Source organism: Odocoileus virginianus, chromosome 17 (assembly GCF_023699985.2).
Source record: "Odocoileus virginianus isolate 20LAN1187 ecotype Illinois chromosome 17, Ovbor_1.2, whole genome shotgun sequence".
NCBI classification, from domain to species: Eukaryota; Metazoa; Chordata; class Mammalia; order Artiodactyla; family Cervidae; genus Odocoileus; species Odocoileus virginianus.
In genome coordinates this window covers 54,884,292-54,897,270 of record NC_069690.1, presented here as the reverse complement: position 1 = coordinate 54,897,270, position 12,979 = coordinate 54,884,292, and the positions used below count along the sequence as shown (strand labels likewise).

General features: G+C 55.9%; 1 protein-coding gene across 2 annotated transcripts in view; it reads right to left on the bottom strand.

The window, feature by feature from the left end:
• Nucleotides 1-1,446: 1,446 nt before the first annotated feature.
• Nucleotides 1,447-12,979, bottom strand: part of SDK2 (sidekick cell adhesion molecule 2) — a 260,100-nt gene continuing 248,567 nt past the window's right edge. For both annotated transcript variants that reach the window (XM_070480035.1, XM_070480036.1), the window contains one exon: nucleotides 1,447-5,418. In XM_070480035.1, coding sequence (XP_070336136.1) covers nucleotides 5,065-5,418 — 354 coding nt within the window. In that variant the 3' untranslated portion in view covers nucleotides 1,447-5,064. The remainder of the gene's footprint in view (nucleotides 5,419-12,979) is intronic.

The following is a 12,979-nucleotide window of genomic DNA, read 5'->3' as shown; positions in this document are numbered from 1 at the left end:
AAAAGTCGGATGACTTAACAAACAAAACAAGAAACTCACTCTACAATGTAGACTATATAAAAGAAGTATACTATGTAAAATTGAGTGGCATCACATGTACTATTTTATTATGATGGTTTTCAGTTTTGGCCACACCACAGCACGCAGGATCTCAGTTCTCTGACCAGGGACTGGACCCGTGCCCCTTGCTATGGAACACAGAATCTTAACCACTGGACTGCCAGGGAAGCCCTGTGTTATATGTAGTATTAAAATTATTTTCCCATCACTCTCTTTTTTTCCCACTCTCTCTTATTTGAATCCATTTAACTTGTGGGAGAGAAATGTGGTCTAGTCTAAGACCTGTGTACTCAGAAATTCAGCAAGTCAAGCCCTAACTCTAAATCTGGGTGGATTAACTAGGTTAGAGTCACCACATGCCAAAGTGGTTCTTCCTACCTCAGGATCACTAGGGTATGAGGTGCTGGCTTTGTCAAAAGTAAGGTGGAAATGAGCAAGAAATTTGCCTTCGCGTATCAGAAAGACAGCGTTTATCTCTAGAACCAGCCTGCTCTAGAACAAATCCTGGTTTTTCCAATACTCAGGGGCAAGCCACTTAAATTCTCCCTGATCCAGTTTCCCTCCCAGGGGGTAAAGCACAAGGATTCCAGGAAGTTAATCAATATAGTGATTACAACAGCGTCTGGCACAGGGTAAATGCCATAGGAGCATTGTTCAGTCATGTCCGACTCTTTGTGACCCCATGGACGGCAGCACGCCAGGCCTCGCTGTCCATCACCAACTCCCGGAGCTTGCTCAAACTCCTGTCCATCGAGTCAGTGATGCCATCCAACCATCTCATCCTCTGTCGTCCCCTTCTCCTCCTGCCTTCAATCTTTCCCAGCATCAGGGGCTTTTCCAATGAGTCAGCTCTTCACATCACATGGCCAAAGTATTGGAGCTTCAGCTTCAGCATCAGTCCTTTCGGTGAATAGGGGCATTAGCAATTGCTATTACTACTATTGTTCATCATTTTCATTTTGCCTCTAACTGGGCATAATCTAAGAGGCTCTAATCTTGAAAGTGTAAAATAGGGACGGTTGCTGGTGATCCAGTGGCTAAGATCCCACACTCCCAATGCAAAGGGCCCTGATTCAATCCCCAGTAAGGGAGCTAGATCCCACATAAGTAAGCGATCCCAAACGCCACAATAAAGATGGAAGATCCTGAGGGCAGCCAAACAAACATTTTTTAAAAAGTGTAAAATAAACAAAACAGTGCATTTCACTTGAAGGCACAGACGTCCACTCACACATGAATTAAGAAAGCAGAAAAATTTGAACCCTTGACTCTTTGTAAAACCACAGCAAGGCTAAAAATGGGTTTCAGGATCAGATTACTTGAGAGTGATATGGGAGTGGGGTTGTCCTCCAGGGAAGAGAAGAATGAATGTTGCTTCACAATTCAAAAAAAAAAAAAAGTTTATTTATAAAATACTGACAAGTTTGACAGGACATGGGACCTTTCGTGGTATATATTTCAAATCAATTTCTTTGTTACCTTTCATTCAAAAAATAAACCTGCTAACAAGCTATATGACATATAGATATATATTTTTTTCTTACAGATAGACACCTGCCATAATGAATACTCTCCCCATAATTTTTCTTATATCTTTTAAATCAAAAAAATAAAGATTTGTGTTGGTTTTTGTTTTTGGAGTCTGTATGTGTAAAAGAAGGTAACACATTTAAATGCTTTTGGTTATTTTTACAGAAACAAAAAGAAGGGGGGTGGGGTGTCCCAAGAGGGCACCTGTGCTGGGGGGATGGTCGGGTCACCGCTGGGTAGGTCCCCACAGAGGCACTCGGGAGCCAGAGGCAGGTGTTCAGGTGGCCCCCCTCCCCGCTGGCGCCCTCCAGCCCCTCACCAAGTGTGGGCACCTTCCGCTGGGCACCAGGTGAGGGAAGCCCCCGCCCAGAGTGGGGCATGGGGCAGGAAGGGGCTCTGGCACCTTTGAAAGCTCTGCCCAGGGAGGTGCGGGCAGAGACAGAAGTCCTCGGGCCAGCGAGCAGCCGGAGGCCTCTTCTTCCTTCTAAGTCCGGAGACTGGAGGAGAGGCGGCCGGCGGCGACGCGGACTCCCCGGGGCCCCGGGAGGAGGGCGCTTCTGGAGCCCGGGGCAGCGTTTTGGTTGGTCGTCTTGGCAGTCTGGGTGCGGAAAGGTGAACGCAGGAGGCGCGGCCAGGAGGGCAAAGGCTTCGCTAGTGCGCCAGGTGTGAGCTGCCCGGGGCAACACCAGGTTTCCGGAGGGCAAGGCCAGGTGAGGAGCCAGGTGCTGTCCCCAGCTGAACCCGCTCCAGGGGGATTCAGGGGAACACGGGGTCTGACATCACCGACCCGAGAAGCCAAAGGGCAGGGAGGCTCCCCGTGACCCATGGGCAGTGCCCACACACACCTTTCCTGGGCGGCCAGGTGTCTGGACAGGAGCCGCCACTGCCCCAGCAGATATGTAAACAAGGACGAGGAGTCCTCCTCTTGGGAATCTAGAGGTCCACGGCTGGAAGCGGGGCTTCCAGGTGTGGCTGGGGCGGCGGAGGCACCGTTCCAGGTGGGTGGGGATGGACGGAGGGTGGGGCTTTCACCGGGGGCCGCCAGCCTTCCGGCTCCTCTAAGAGCCCTGGTTGGCAGGGTCCTCGCCCTGCCCTTTCAGACAACGGAGCCCAGCCTTGCCCCATGTGGGAGAGACGCAAGCTGCCCCTGTCTCACTGGAGGCAGTCAGCCCCTCCGAGGGGGTTGCTGACGCAGATACGCCGAGCATTGTGTGTATATCCTCGCGCATGCGTGAGCCCAGATGAGCGAGAACCCAGGTGAGCGTGGGCGCCGCCCCACAGGTGCACGCGAGCATCAGCGCGGGTATGGAGGAGCTCGTGGGCCGGGGAGGGCGAGCGTCGTAATGCCCAAGGTGACCCGCCGAAGGCAAAAGGGATTTGGCCTCCTCTATATTCATGTACACACAGCGTGTCTCCCAGTCCCGGCTCCCTCCCCGCAACCCCTCCCTGCGCTGGGCAAAATGTAATTCACGTAAACCAGGAAGGACTTTCTACGGTTCAACACACAGCAGAGAAAAGGATGAGGTGGTTTTAAAGAGAAAGGGAGGGAAGAGCAACTGCCAGATGCGTCTCAGGCCTGTGTCCCCCCTGGGGGGGAAGACCCTGCTTCCCTTTCTAGACCCCCTGAGCCGGGAAGGTGCTGTCTGGACCCCAGAGTGGGTCAGTCCGTATGTGGAGCCATCTCCCCACTTTTCCCCATCATGTTTCCTGGGGGTCCCAGTGCCTGGGGAGGGGGCCCCAGCCCTGCTTCCATTCCAGGCACCCGTGTTAGGGCCGCTGGGGAGGGGGACAGCCCTGCAATATCCTTGGCTTGTTTCTCAGATTCTCCCTTGTTCTCCACGTTGCCCTTAATGGGGCGTGGTCTCCTCCTGGGTAGCAGTACGCCTGGGACTGGAGCTCCCCACGGAGGGGTCCCACAGCAGCCTGGGGAATGGGCCCCTTTGCAGGGCTCGGGGTGGGGTGGGGTGGGCACCCAGGGAATTTGCTGGAAAGGCTCCTCCTCAAACCCCTGCATCCGGAAGCTCTGAACTGATGGGAAGACCCAGGGCACCAGAAGCTTTTTAAAGAACATTCCTCCGGGCAACTCTCGTGTGTGTGTGAAAGCTCTGCCTCCCATCAGCTTGATTGTCCCGTGGTCCCATCTGACCCGCTCCTCCCGGCGGCCTGGTGGTACTCCCCGGGAGCCCGTGTGCAGTTTGGAGGAGGCCCCTCCTCGCTCTGGGCCTTGGCGGGCTGGGCCGAGTCTGGAAGGCGTTTCTGAGGGCTGGGGTGGCCTCTGCCTCTGTAAACCAGGTGCTGGGCGCTCCGGCCTCTGTAACAGGAACCTTGGCCTGCGCTGAGGCCGCGGGGGTCTCAGAAACGAAGAGCGGTGGGCTGGGGACGAGGGACACAGATCTGAAAGTGAGGGTCCTGCTGGCTAGGAAGACCTCTCCTGGAGAGGATCCCTGGACCGTTTTCCTTGCGGGTGCATGGTGTGTCTGTGTAGGGGGTGGTGGTGTGTGTGTATGTGTAAAGGCGTCATGCCTTACCCCAGCCTAGCCTGCAGCCCCTTGTCTCTGTAGCCCCCTTTCCTGTCTTCGTTTAAGAAGGTGGGGGGGGGGGGGGGGGGGGCAGGCAGGTGGTACCTGAATTGGAAGAAAGAAGAAAGTCAAGCGTCCTTCTTCCCGTCCCGACGGCCTGCCCAGGCTCCATTATTCCAGGGATGCTGGGCCGGCGCCCTGGCTCTGCTCCCGAGTCTGTGCTCGGGGGGTGTGGGGGCAAAGTGAATTCAAGTAAAGGAACGGTTGGGTTCAGTGGGTGGGAGTGGGGAGCATTCCCCTACCCCCAGGGGCCCTCCTCGTCCTGCGTTCACAACAGAAAGCTCAGTGAGGAGCAAGGAGCTGGGTAGGCAAAGTCTCACCCTGGAGCTGGTTTTTCGTTTTCCTAAATAAACCGGATGCCTGGTGGGGACACTGAGCGGGGGTGGGGGGCAGCAGGGGGTGAGGAGCCAGGCTGCATGGGGCGGGGGGAGGGGCGCCTGTCCCCCGGGATGCCCGTCCTGGCGCCAGCACCAGCCAGCACTGGGCCCAGCGCTGCAGCGCATGCGGAAGGGAGCAGCGGGCTGGACTTCCAGAAGCTTCCTGGCCCCGGCCACGCCCACCTGACAGCCCTCCAGTCCTTGCCTTCCCTCCCTCCTTCCCTCCGTCTGTCTCCATCGGCCTAAACCCACTGGTGTCCACCGCAGCCGCCCCCCCTCGCCCAGCCCCTTGAAGCAGCAGCAAACCCCACAATCTCGACGCCACACATGTCCCCTCGCGGTTTTTCTCCATGCTTCTCCACACCGGCTTTGCTGGCCCTGGAATCTCTGGAAAAATAAACTCAGGAGGTGAAAAGTTGACTTGGTTTCTTGGTGTTTTTGTTTTCTGGCAGGCGGTGCGGGGAAGGGTGGAGAGGAGCTGGGCGCTGTGTCTTCTTTTTCCTCTTCCGCCGACGGCATCAGACGAACGAGGAGAACCCTGCGATGGGGGCCCGGGAGCCGGGGGCGAGGCTGCTGGGGGGGCGGTAGAGCGTGCTCTGCTGGCTCGGGGGGTTGGGAGGGTTCTGGGGCGTTGGGGTCCGACTGGCCTTGGGCCGGAAGAGGCTGCCCTGCTGGGCGCTGCTGCTGTTGGAGAGAGTGGCGTGGTCCGGCTCGCCCGGGTCGCTCTCCGTGTAGCTGTAGGCCTGGGCCCGAGAGATGCCCTTCTGCTGGCGGCGCCAGGAGTTGTAATAGGTGGGGTCGCTGATGTAGTGGTTGACGAAAGAGTGGGTCTTCTGGTGGCTCGCGTCAACCTCGTACTCGCTGTCGCTTCCCTGGGAGGGCAGAGAACCGATGGGGGTGTCAGCAACCCTGGGGACGGGTTGGCACGGTCACGGCTGGGAGGCGCCGAGCACTCTGGGCCGAACCTCCTCTCAGCCTCCTCCGCGCCCTGCACCGTGGGCATCTCAGCCCCGTGTCTGCCACGTGGGTGAAAGGTGTTCAGAACATGTGATGGGTAGGAAGTGTCTCCCCTAGAGCTGGCACAGAGCCTGCGGATGCCGACGGGACCCAGAAGACCCAAGTTCTAAGCTTTGGAAAAAATCAAAGTGAGGGGTGGGATGCGGGGTGGGAGGGAGACTCAAGAGGGAGGGAATAATATATATATTATATTATATATAAATATATATGTATATATTGATACTTATAGTTGATTCATGTTGTATAGCAGCAACCACCACAACACTGTAAAGCAATTATACTCCAGTTGAAAAATAAATTTAAAAAAATAGATTAAAAAAGAAAAAGCGCTCCATGAATCAGTAAAAAAGAAAAAAAAATCAAAGTGAAATTCACACACCACTGTCGAGGGCCCGATTCACCAGCATTTGGTACATCCACAGTGTCGGGTAACCATCACTTCTTTTCGTTTCAAAACATTTCCGTCATCACCCGAGTAAAACCCTGTACCCACTGAGCAGTCGCTCCCCACTTCCTCCTTCCCAACCTCCTCCCCCCAACCCCACCCCTGGCACCCACCCATCCACTCTCTCTCTCTCCTCTCCAGGGATTGACCCATTCTGGATATTGCATAAAAATGGAATCACACCATATGCGGCTTTTGTGTCTGAGCTTCTTTCATTTAGTATGATGTTTTCCGAGGTTGCATGCATCATGGTTCTTTTCTTTCTGTATTTCTGATGCTTTGCAATCTTTGCTGACCCTGGAGGGACTGCCCCTCCCAAGACTAGACAGGCCTTAGAGGGCAAGCAGCTTTTTATACCCGGAGCCCCTGCCTGCATCACCTCCTCTGATGGGCGCTTACACGCTGACTTGGACACACTATTCCCTGCCTCCAATCACCCCAGGGTCAGGTACCAGGCAACTAGAGGCAGCCCCTACCCTCCAGGGTCCCCTGAGTTTATTCAAACTATGCTCAGCCTGCTTGCCCTGCCTGTGGGAACCTGAGTAAAGGGCCTGTTTTCCTCCGGTTCCATCCGCCTCCTCAGCAAGCGTGGTGCCTCCTCATGTGGCTCCACATGGCCTGGCGTGTCCCCTCTTCTGGGGATCTGCGAATAACAAGCTATCTTTCCACTAGCAGTCATCTCCTGATCTGCTGGCCTCATCTGCTGGCCTCATCAAACCTGAAGAATAACCAACCTACATTTAAAAACAGATTCAGGGACCTCCCTGGTGGTCCAGAGGTTAAGAATCCACCTTGCAATGTGGGGTATGCAGGTTTGATCCCTTGCTGGCAGATAAAGATTCTCCAGGCCACGGAGAAACTAAACCTGAGCACTCTGGAGCCTCAGCACCACAACTACTGCATTGGCACACCCCGACTGGGGAGCCCGTGCGCCGCAGCAAAAGATCCCGTGTGCTGCAACTGAGACCCGATGCAACCAAATAGATAATAAGTAAATCTCTAAAAAAGTAAATAGAGTAGAGGTTCACGCATGATACACTGAGTTCCAGTCCCCGTCCAGCCTCTGACTTACTGTGTGACTGGGGACAAAGCCAGGACCAGATTGGAAGGCCTTCAGAGGCTCCTGGCACTGAACAAAATGCTGATGCTCACCCACGTATGATCCAAAATAAAAGCCACACTCAGTTATAAAAGAAGCACAAGAAAGATTATCCACAGAAGTTCTGAATTTTCACACGGTGATGACCCCGAAGCTTTGGGGGAGAAATTAAAAAAATTAAATTATCCTTAATACAGTTGATATTCTGGGGTCTGTGGCCCATGCTCTAGTTGGCTTTTGGGAAAATCAGTGCAAGACAAGAGTCCATCTGGTTTGTAAAGTAACATTTGACTCTGAATTGTGGAGCTAAAAATATCATGCATCTCTTCCCCGCCCCCAGCTCCCAGTGATGTTTTGAGAACTAAAAGACAACAGATGGAAAGGCCTTTAGAACTCTCTGGAAGGGATGCACTGGTTTTAGTGAACAGTACATGCTCAACAAATATCATTCCAGAAGGCCAAGCTCGAGTTGCCTCATCTCCACCCAGTGAATACATGCTTAGAGTCAGTAAATTCATTTTATCAGCTGGAGTGAAATACACGTTGGGAAAACCCTGTGGTCCAGTGAGCCCAGTATAAACAAGTCCAGGATAATCATCTGCGTCTTGCTCTACAGGCAAATAAAATGGAGGGCTTCCCTGGTGGTTTGGTGATTAAGAACCCACCTTATAATGCAAGGGATACCGGTTCGATCCCTGGTCCGGGAAGATTCCACATGCTCCGGAGCAACTAAGCCCGTGAGCCACAACGATCGAAGCCTGAGCACGCCTAGAGCCCCTGCTCCCCAACAACAGAAGCCACCGCAGTGAGAAGCCCGCGTGCGGCAGCTACCCACCACAGCCAAAAACTAAACACATAAATCTTAGGGAAAAAAGAAAACGGAGCATTGCCGTCGCCCAAAGGTTCTGAGCTATGTATGGGAAAGGTAGTGTGCACCTGTTTTAGGGAACTCAAAGTCCTTTACGGCACCCAAGACTTCAAGAGGAACTGGTACAAAGCATAGAACTAAAATGATACCAACTCTGGGGCAGGCTCTCTGCCAGACAGGAGGAAACGCTGAGTTGCATTCTCATCTTTGAATTTCACACCTCTGGGCTTCAGCTACCTGATGCCACTACCTGATGCCACTACCTGAGTGCTGATGAAAGAGGGAGGGCTTTGCCCAAGGAAAGGATGAGCTGGACCTGAACACAGATTGGCCTGATTTTCTGAAACCTACACATGCTCTGAACTCCCGAACTCTTGCCTGGAGGTCACAAGACGGGAAGGGGAACTCCTCTGTCCTCAAGGGGGAGATTAAACGCTCCCAGACTGATCTGCTGATTCATGTGCTCTGGCTCTTCCCCTCTGCCCCCTCCCCCTCTCCAGCCCCCACGGCGCTCCCCGCCACTCCAGCAGGCACTCCCAGGACCCCCATCGTCTTGGCAGGCAGGGCCGGCTGCCCACGACAATGGAAAGTCCCTCACCCGTTCTCCCCGTGATGCAGAGCAGCACAATACAAGCGTTTCTTTGCCTACAGCCCAGCTGCCAGCCCAGGAGGAAACAAAGGGGCTGCACAGACCCAGGGCTCCGTATGCCAAGGGCGGGCAACGGGGCCGAGGGGTGGGCACCTGAAGCCCGGGGCCGCAGTGAGGCCGGCCCAGGGGCAGGGGGTCTGAGCAAGATGCAGAGGATACAGGAGGCGGCAGGGGGTGGGGGGGGGTGTGTGTCCGAGGGGTGGGCACCTGAAGCCCGGGGCCGCAGTGAGGCCGGCCCAGGGGCAGGAGGTCTGAGCAAGATGCGGAGGATACAGGAGGCCGCGGGGGGGGGGTGGGGGGGGTGGGGGGGTGTGTCCGAGGGGTGGGCACCTGAAGCCCGGGGCCGCAGTGAGGCCGGCCCAGGGGCAGGAGGTCTGAGCAAGACGCAGAGGATACAGGAGGCTGCGGGGGGCGGGGCGGGGGTGTCCAAGGGGTGGGCACCTGAAGCCCGGGGCCGCAGTGAGGCCGGCCCAGGGGCAGGAGGTCTGAGCAAGATGCAGAGGATACAGGAGGCTGCGGGGGGCGGGGGGGGGGGTGTGTGTCCGAGGGGTGGGCACCTGAAGCCCGGGGCCACAGTGAGGCCGGCCCAGGGGCAGGAGGTCTGAGCAAGACGCGGAGGATACAGGAGGCTGCGGGGGGCGGGGGGGGGGGTGTCCGAGGGGTGGGCACCTGAAGCCCGGGGCCGCAGTGAGGCCGGCCCAGGGGCAGGAGGTCTGAGCAAGACTCGGAGGATACAGGAGGCTGCGGGGGGCGGGGGGGGGGTGTCCCTGGGGTCCGGGCGCAGTGAGGGTCTGTGAGTGTGGGGATCAAGAGAGGGGCACCCCACGGATTTCCCTACAGATTAGCTCTCTCTTGGAGGGCACCTATTCACCGCTGGAGTGACTGCTAGATGTTCTAGAACTTTAGCCAGCCCCAGGCCTCAGCCTTGGACAGGCATCCCCAAATCACTGTGGGTCTGGAGTGAGTGAGTCTCCAGGCTGGGGGCGGGGGTGGGGAGACAGAGGCACCACCTGATTCTGTCCCTTCTCAGCTGGGTAAGTGTGGACCTACCACTTACCCTCGCGCGGCCTCAGTATCCCGGTCAGTACAATGGGTGGATCCTGATGCTCACAGGATGAACTGAGCTAACATATGCGAGAACAGTGTAAAGCTATCATTAGGGAGAAAGTGAAAGGGGTCTCTGTGACATGGCGCCTGAAGCCCCTCTGGGAAGGATCACAGGGGCACGGGATAGGGGAGACTGACTCACATTTTTAATTAAATTTCTTTTTTGCCGCATTGTGCAGCTTGCTGGATCTTAGTTCTCTGACCAGGGACTAAACTCACACCGCAGACTTACCACTAGACCGCCAGGGAAGTCCCAAGGGCACGCTGACCCGGAAGTGCTCAAACAGCCCAGAAAGGAGAATGCTTGGTTCCTGCCTACCCAGAACCCCACCGCCACCCCCAGGATGAAGCCGCGACCAGCAGGGTGGGGAAGGGGCCTCTCTGGCCCTCCTGGGGGCCCAAACCAAAGCCCACTCATCCAAATCATCTCCTGCCCTCTGTTAAGCACCTACTGTGTGCCACCAGCCTGGAAAAGCAAAGCCAGCGGAGGAGGGGTGTGGGGGGGGCAGCTAGAGTCTGGCCCGCCCCCCCCCCAGCTCCCCAACGCGGAAGGAGGGGGTCTCTGCACGCAGTCCCCTCTGTCTCCACCTCTTCGAACATCTGTTTCTTTTCTGGATGGGGGTAGGGTGAGAAAAGAAGAAAGCAAGCGAGGGGGGGACCAGGGGCTCCCACTCCTGCTTTCAACCAGCGCCCGGCCCTCGGTAATTGAATGCAGCTTCCCAGTCGCCGGCCCAGCACAAAGGGGGCCTTTCATGGCCAGTCCCTGGCTGCCAGGCAATCAGGCCACCGCTTCAGCTCCCAGGCCTTAGCAGCAGCTCAAAGCCACTCCATCAGCAATTACCGGGGCCTGGGGAAGGGGGAGAGGGCAGACTCCAGGCGTGGAGCGAGTGAGGTGGGGGGCTGGGGGAGGGAGGACCCTGAGAAAGGACCGAGACAAAAGAGGGGGAGCAAAGGAAGGCCTTTCTCTTTTCTGTCTCTTCCTAGAAGCAGGGACAGTGGTATCTGATCAGCAGGCGACGAGGCAAGCGCTGTCCTGGGCTTGGGGACCCGCGCTGAGGGCTGGGGACCAGGCAGAAAGCACCTGGGGGTGTGTGTGTGCGCTCAGTTCTGACTCTTTGTGACCACATGGACTGTAGCCCGCCAGGCTCCTCTGTCCACGGGAGTCTCCAGACAAGGGTACTGCAGTGGGTTGCCATGCCCTCCTCCAGGGGATCTTCCTGGCCCAGCGATAGAACCCTCATCTCCTTGTGTCTCCTGCACTGGCAGGCAGGTTCTTCACTAACTGCGCCACCGGGGAGCCCTTATCTTGTAGAACCTCAGGAAGCCTGGTGGGAAAGTGTTGCCCCAGGTGAGGTGTCAGCCTGGGCAGCTCCTTTGGAGGCTGGCAGCTGGAGCTCCTCCCCCTCCCATGGTCCAGGTTCCCCCTGGAGGACATTTTTCTCCAGGGTTCTTGGGCTCCTTACCCCTCCCAGGTGCTACAGAGGGCCCAACCTGTGCGCTGCCACTAACTCCATCCAGGCCTCCCCCAGGGCTCATGGGTTAAGAAGTGCCATTCTTAAACAATCCTTAGAGCCACTCCTGGATAACTGTTCGGATTGGGTGCTCAATAAACAGTATATACAATCTAACATGTCCTATGTATTGATAACATAAAGGAATCTAAGAGCCAAAGAATTGATACTTTTTAGCTGTGGTGCTGGAGAAGACTCCTGAGAGTCCCTTGGACTGCAAGGAGATCTAACCAGTCCATCCTAAAGGAAATCAGTCCTGAATATTCATTGGAAGGACTGATGCTGAAGCTGAAACTCCAATACTTTGGTCATCTGATGTGAAGAACTGACTCACTGGAAAAGCCCGATGCTGGGAAAGATTGAAGGCGGGAGGAGAAGGGGACGACAGAGGATGAGATGGTTGGATGGCATCACCGACTCAATGGACATGAGTTTGAGCAAGCTCTGGGAGTTGCTGATGGACAGGGAGACCTGGAGTGCTGCAGTCCATGGGGTCGAAAAGAGTCGGACACAACTGAGTGAACTGAATTGATTGATAACTCCTTTTTCTTATAGGCTCAATTTCATGATAATGAGCTTACACGGCTGATCCAGGACATCACAGAGAATTGAGTACCGATTAGAAGAGGCTTGCCATCGCCTTGGAATTTCTCTCCCACTGAGATTTACTTATGTGCTATGTGATTTTTCCACCCAATGTGGGCTCTGACTTTGAAATGAAGTTGGACTGTGGCATACTTTGTTTTTTATAAGTTCTGTCACATAAGCCTCAGCCTTTGTGGGTCCCCCTGATGGGAACCCCCTTCTCCTAGACCCCTGGAGACATGGCCCCCGGCCCCACGCTGTGCCTTCTGGAGGGCACCCGGCCCTCCCCGCCTCCACCCACAGCCCCGTATGACTTTTCCCACATGGCAGCGTGTGTGTTTGTTTATAAGAAACCTTGACTTTGTGTTTATCCCCATATCACAGGGAAATGGCTGGGTAGCTAGAAACGGAAGAATCCAGTTCTGGAGGGTGACTTTTGGGTGGTCTGACTTAGAGTTCCAACCAGGTGGCACGGGTAGAATTCACTCTCCGGGGGCCTGGGGGCAGGGACTTCACAAAGACAGCGGGCCCGCGGGGCTGGGGGTTGGCTGCTGACCCAGAGGGAGGTTCCCAGGGCAGGACTAGCAGCGCCTCTCCCGTGAGCCCGGAGCTAGAAGTCGCGAGGCTGGGTGCTGCTTGTTCTGGACACTGATGTGCAGTCCAGCTGCTTCTCCCGGGGGTGAGTAAGCAGCATAGGGAGTTATTTATGGAGAGCGCTGGCATCTTCAGAGATGAAAGGGCCCAGGCAGACCCTGGGAGGTTCGGTCGCCAGTCACCCGTGTCCCCCCGCCCCAGGGCACGGGTACACTTGCACCGCTCAGCGGACGTCCGAGGAGGCCAGCTGCTCTGTCTCCCGTACGTCCCCCACTCCAGCCCACACGAAGCCCCTGGGAGCCTGTGTTTGCACTTTCGGACCTGAGTCAACTCGCTTAAGCTCTCCGACCCCGGTTTCCCCATTTGTACAAAGCTGCCGCCACCGAGGCCTGGTGTAGCTGAGAAGCTACACTGCGGTGAGGTGCCCGGGGCAGTCAGTGTGGCCCAGGGGGTGCAGCTGTTGTCATCACTGCCACTCTGAAGGGCCTCTTGGAAGGTCTGAGATCTGATTCTGGTTGAAAAGGAATTAATGCACAACCACAAATTCTCTGTCCTGCT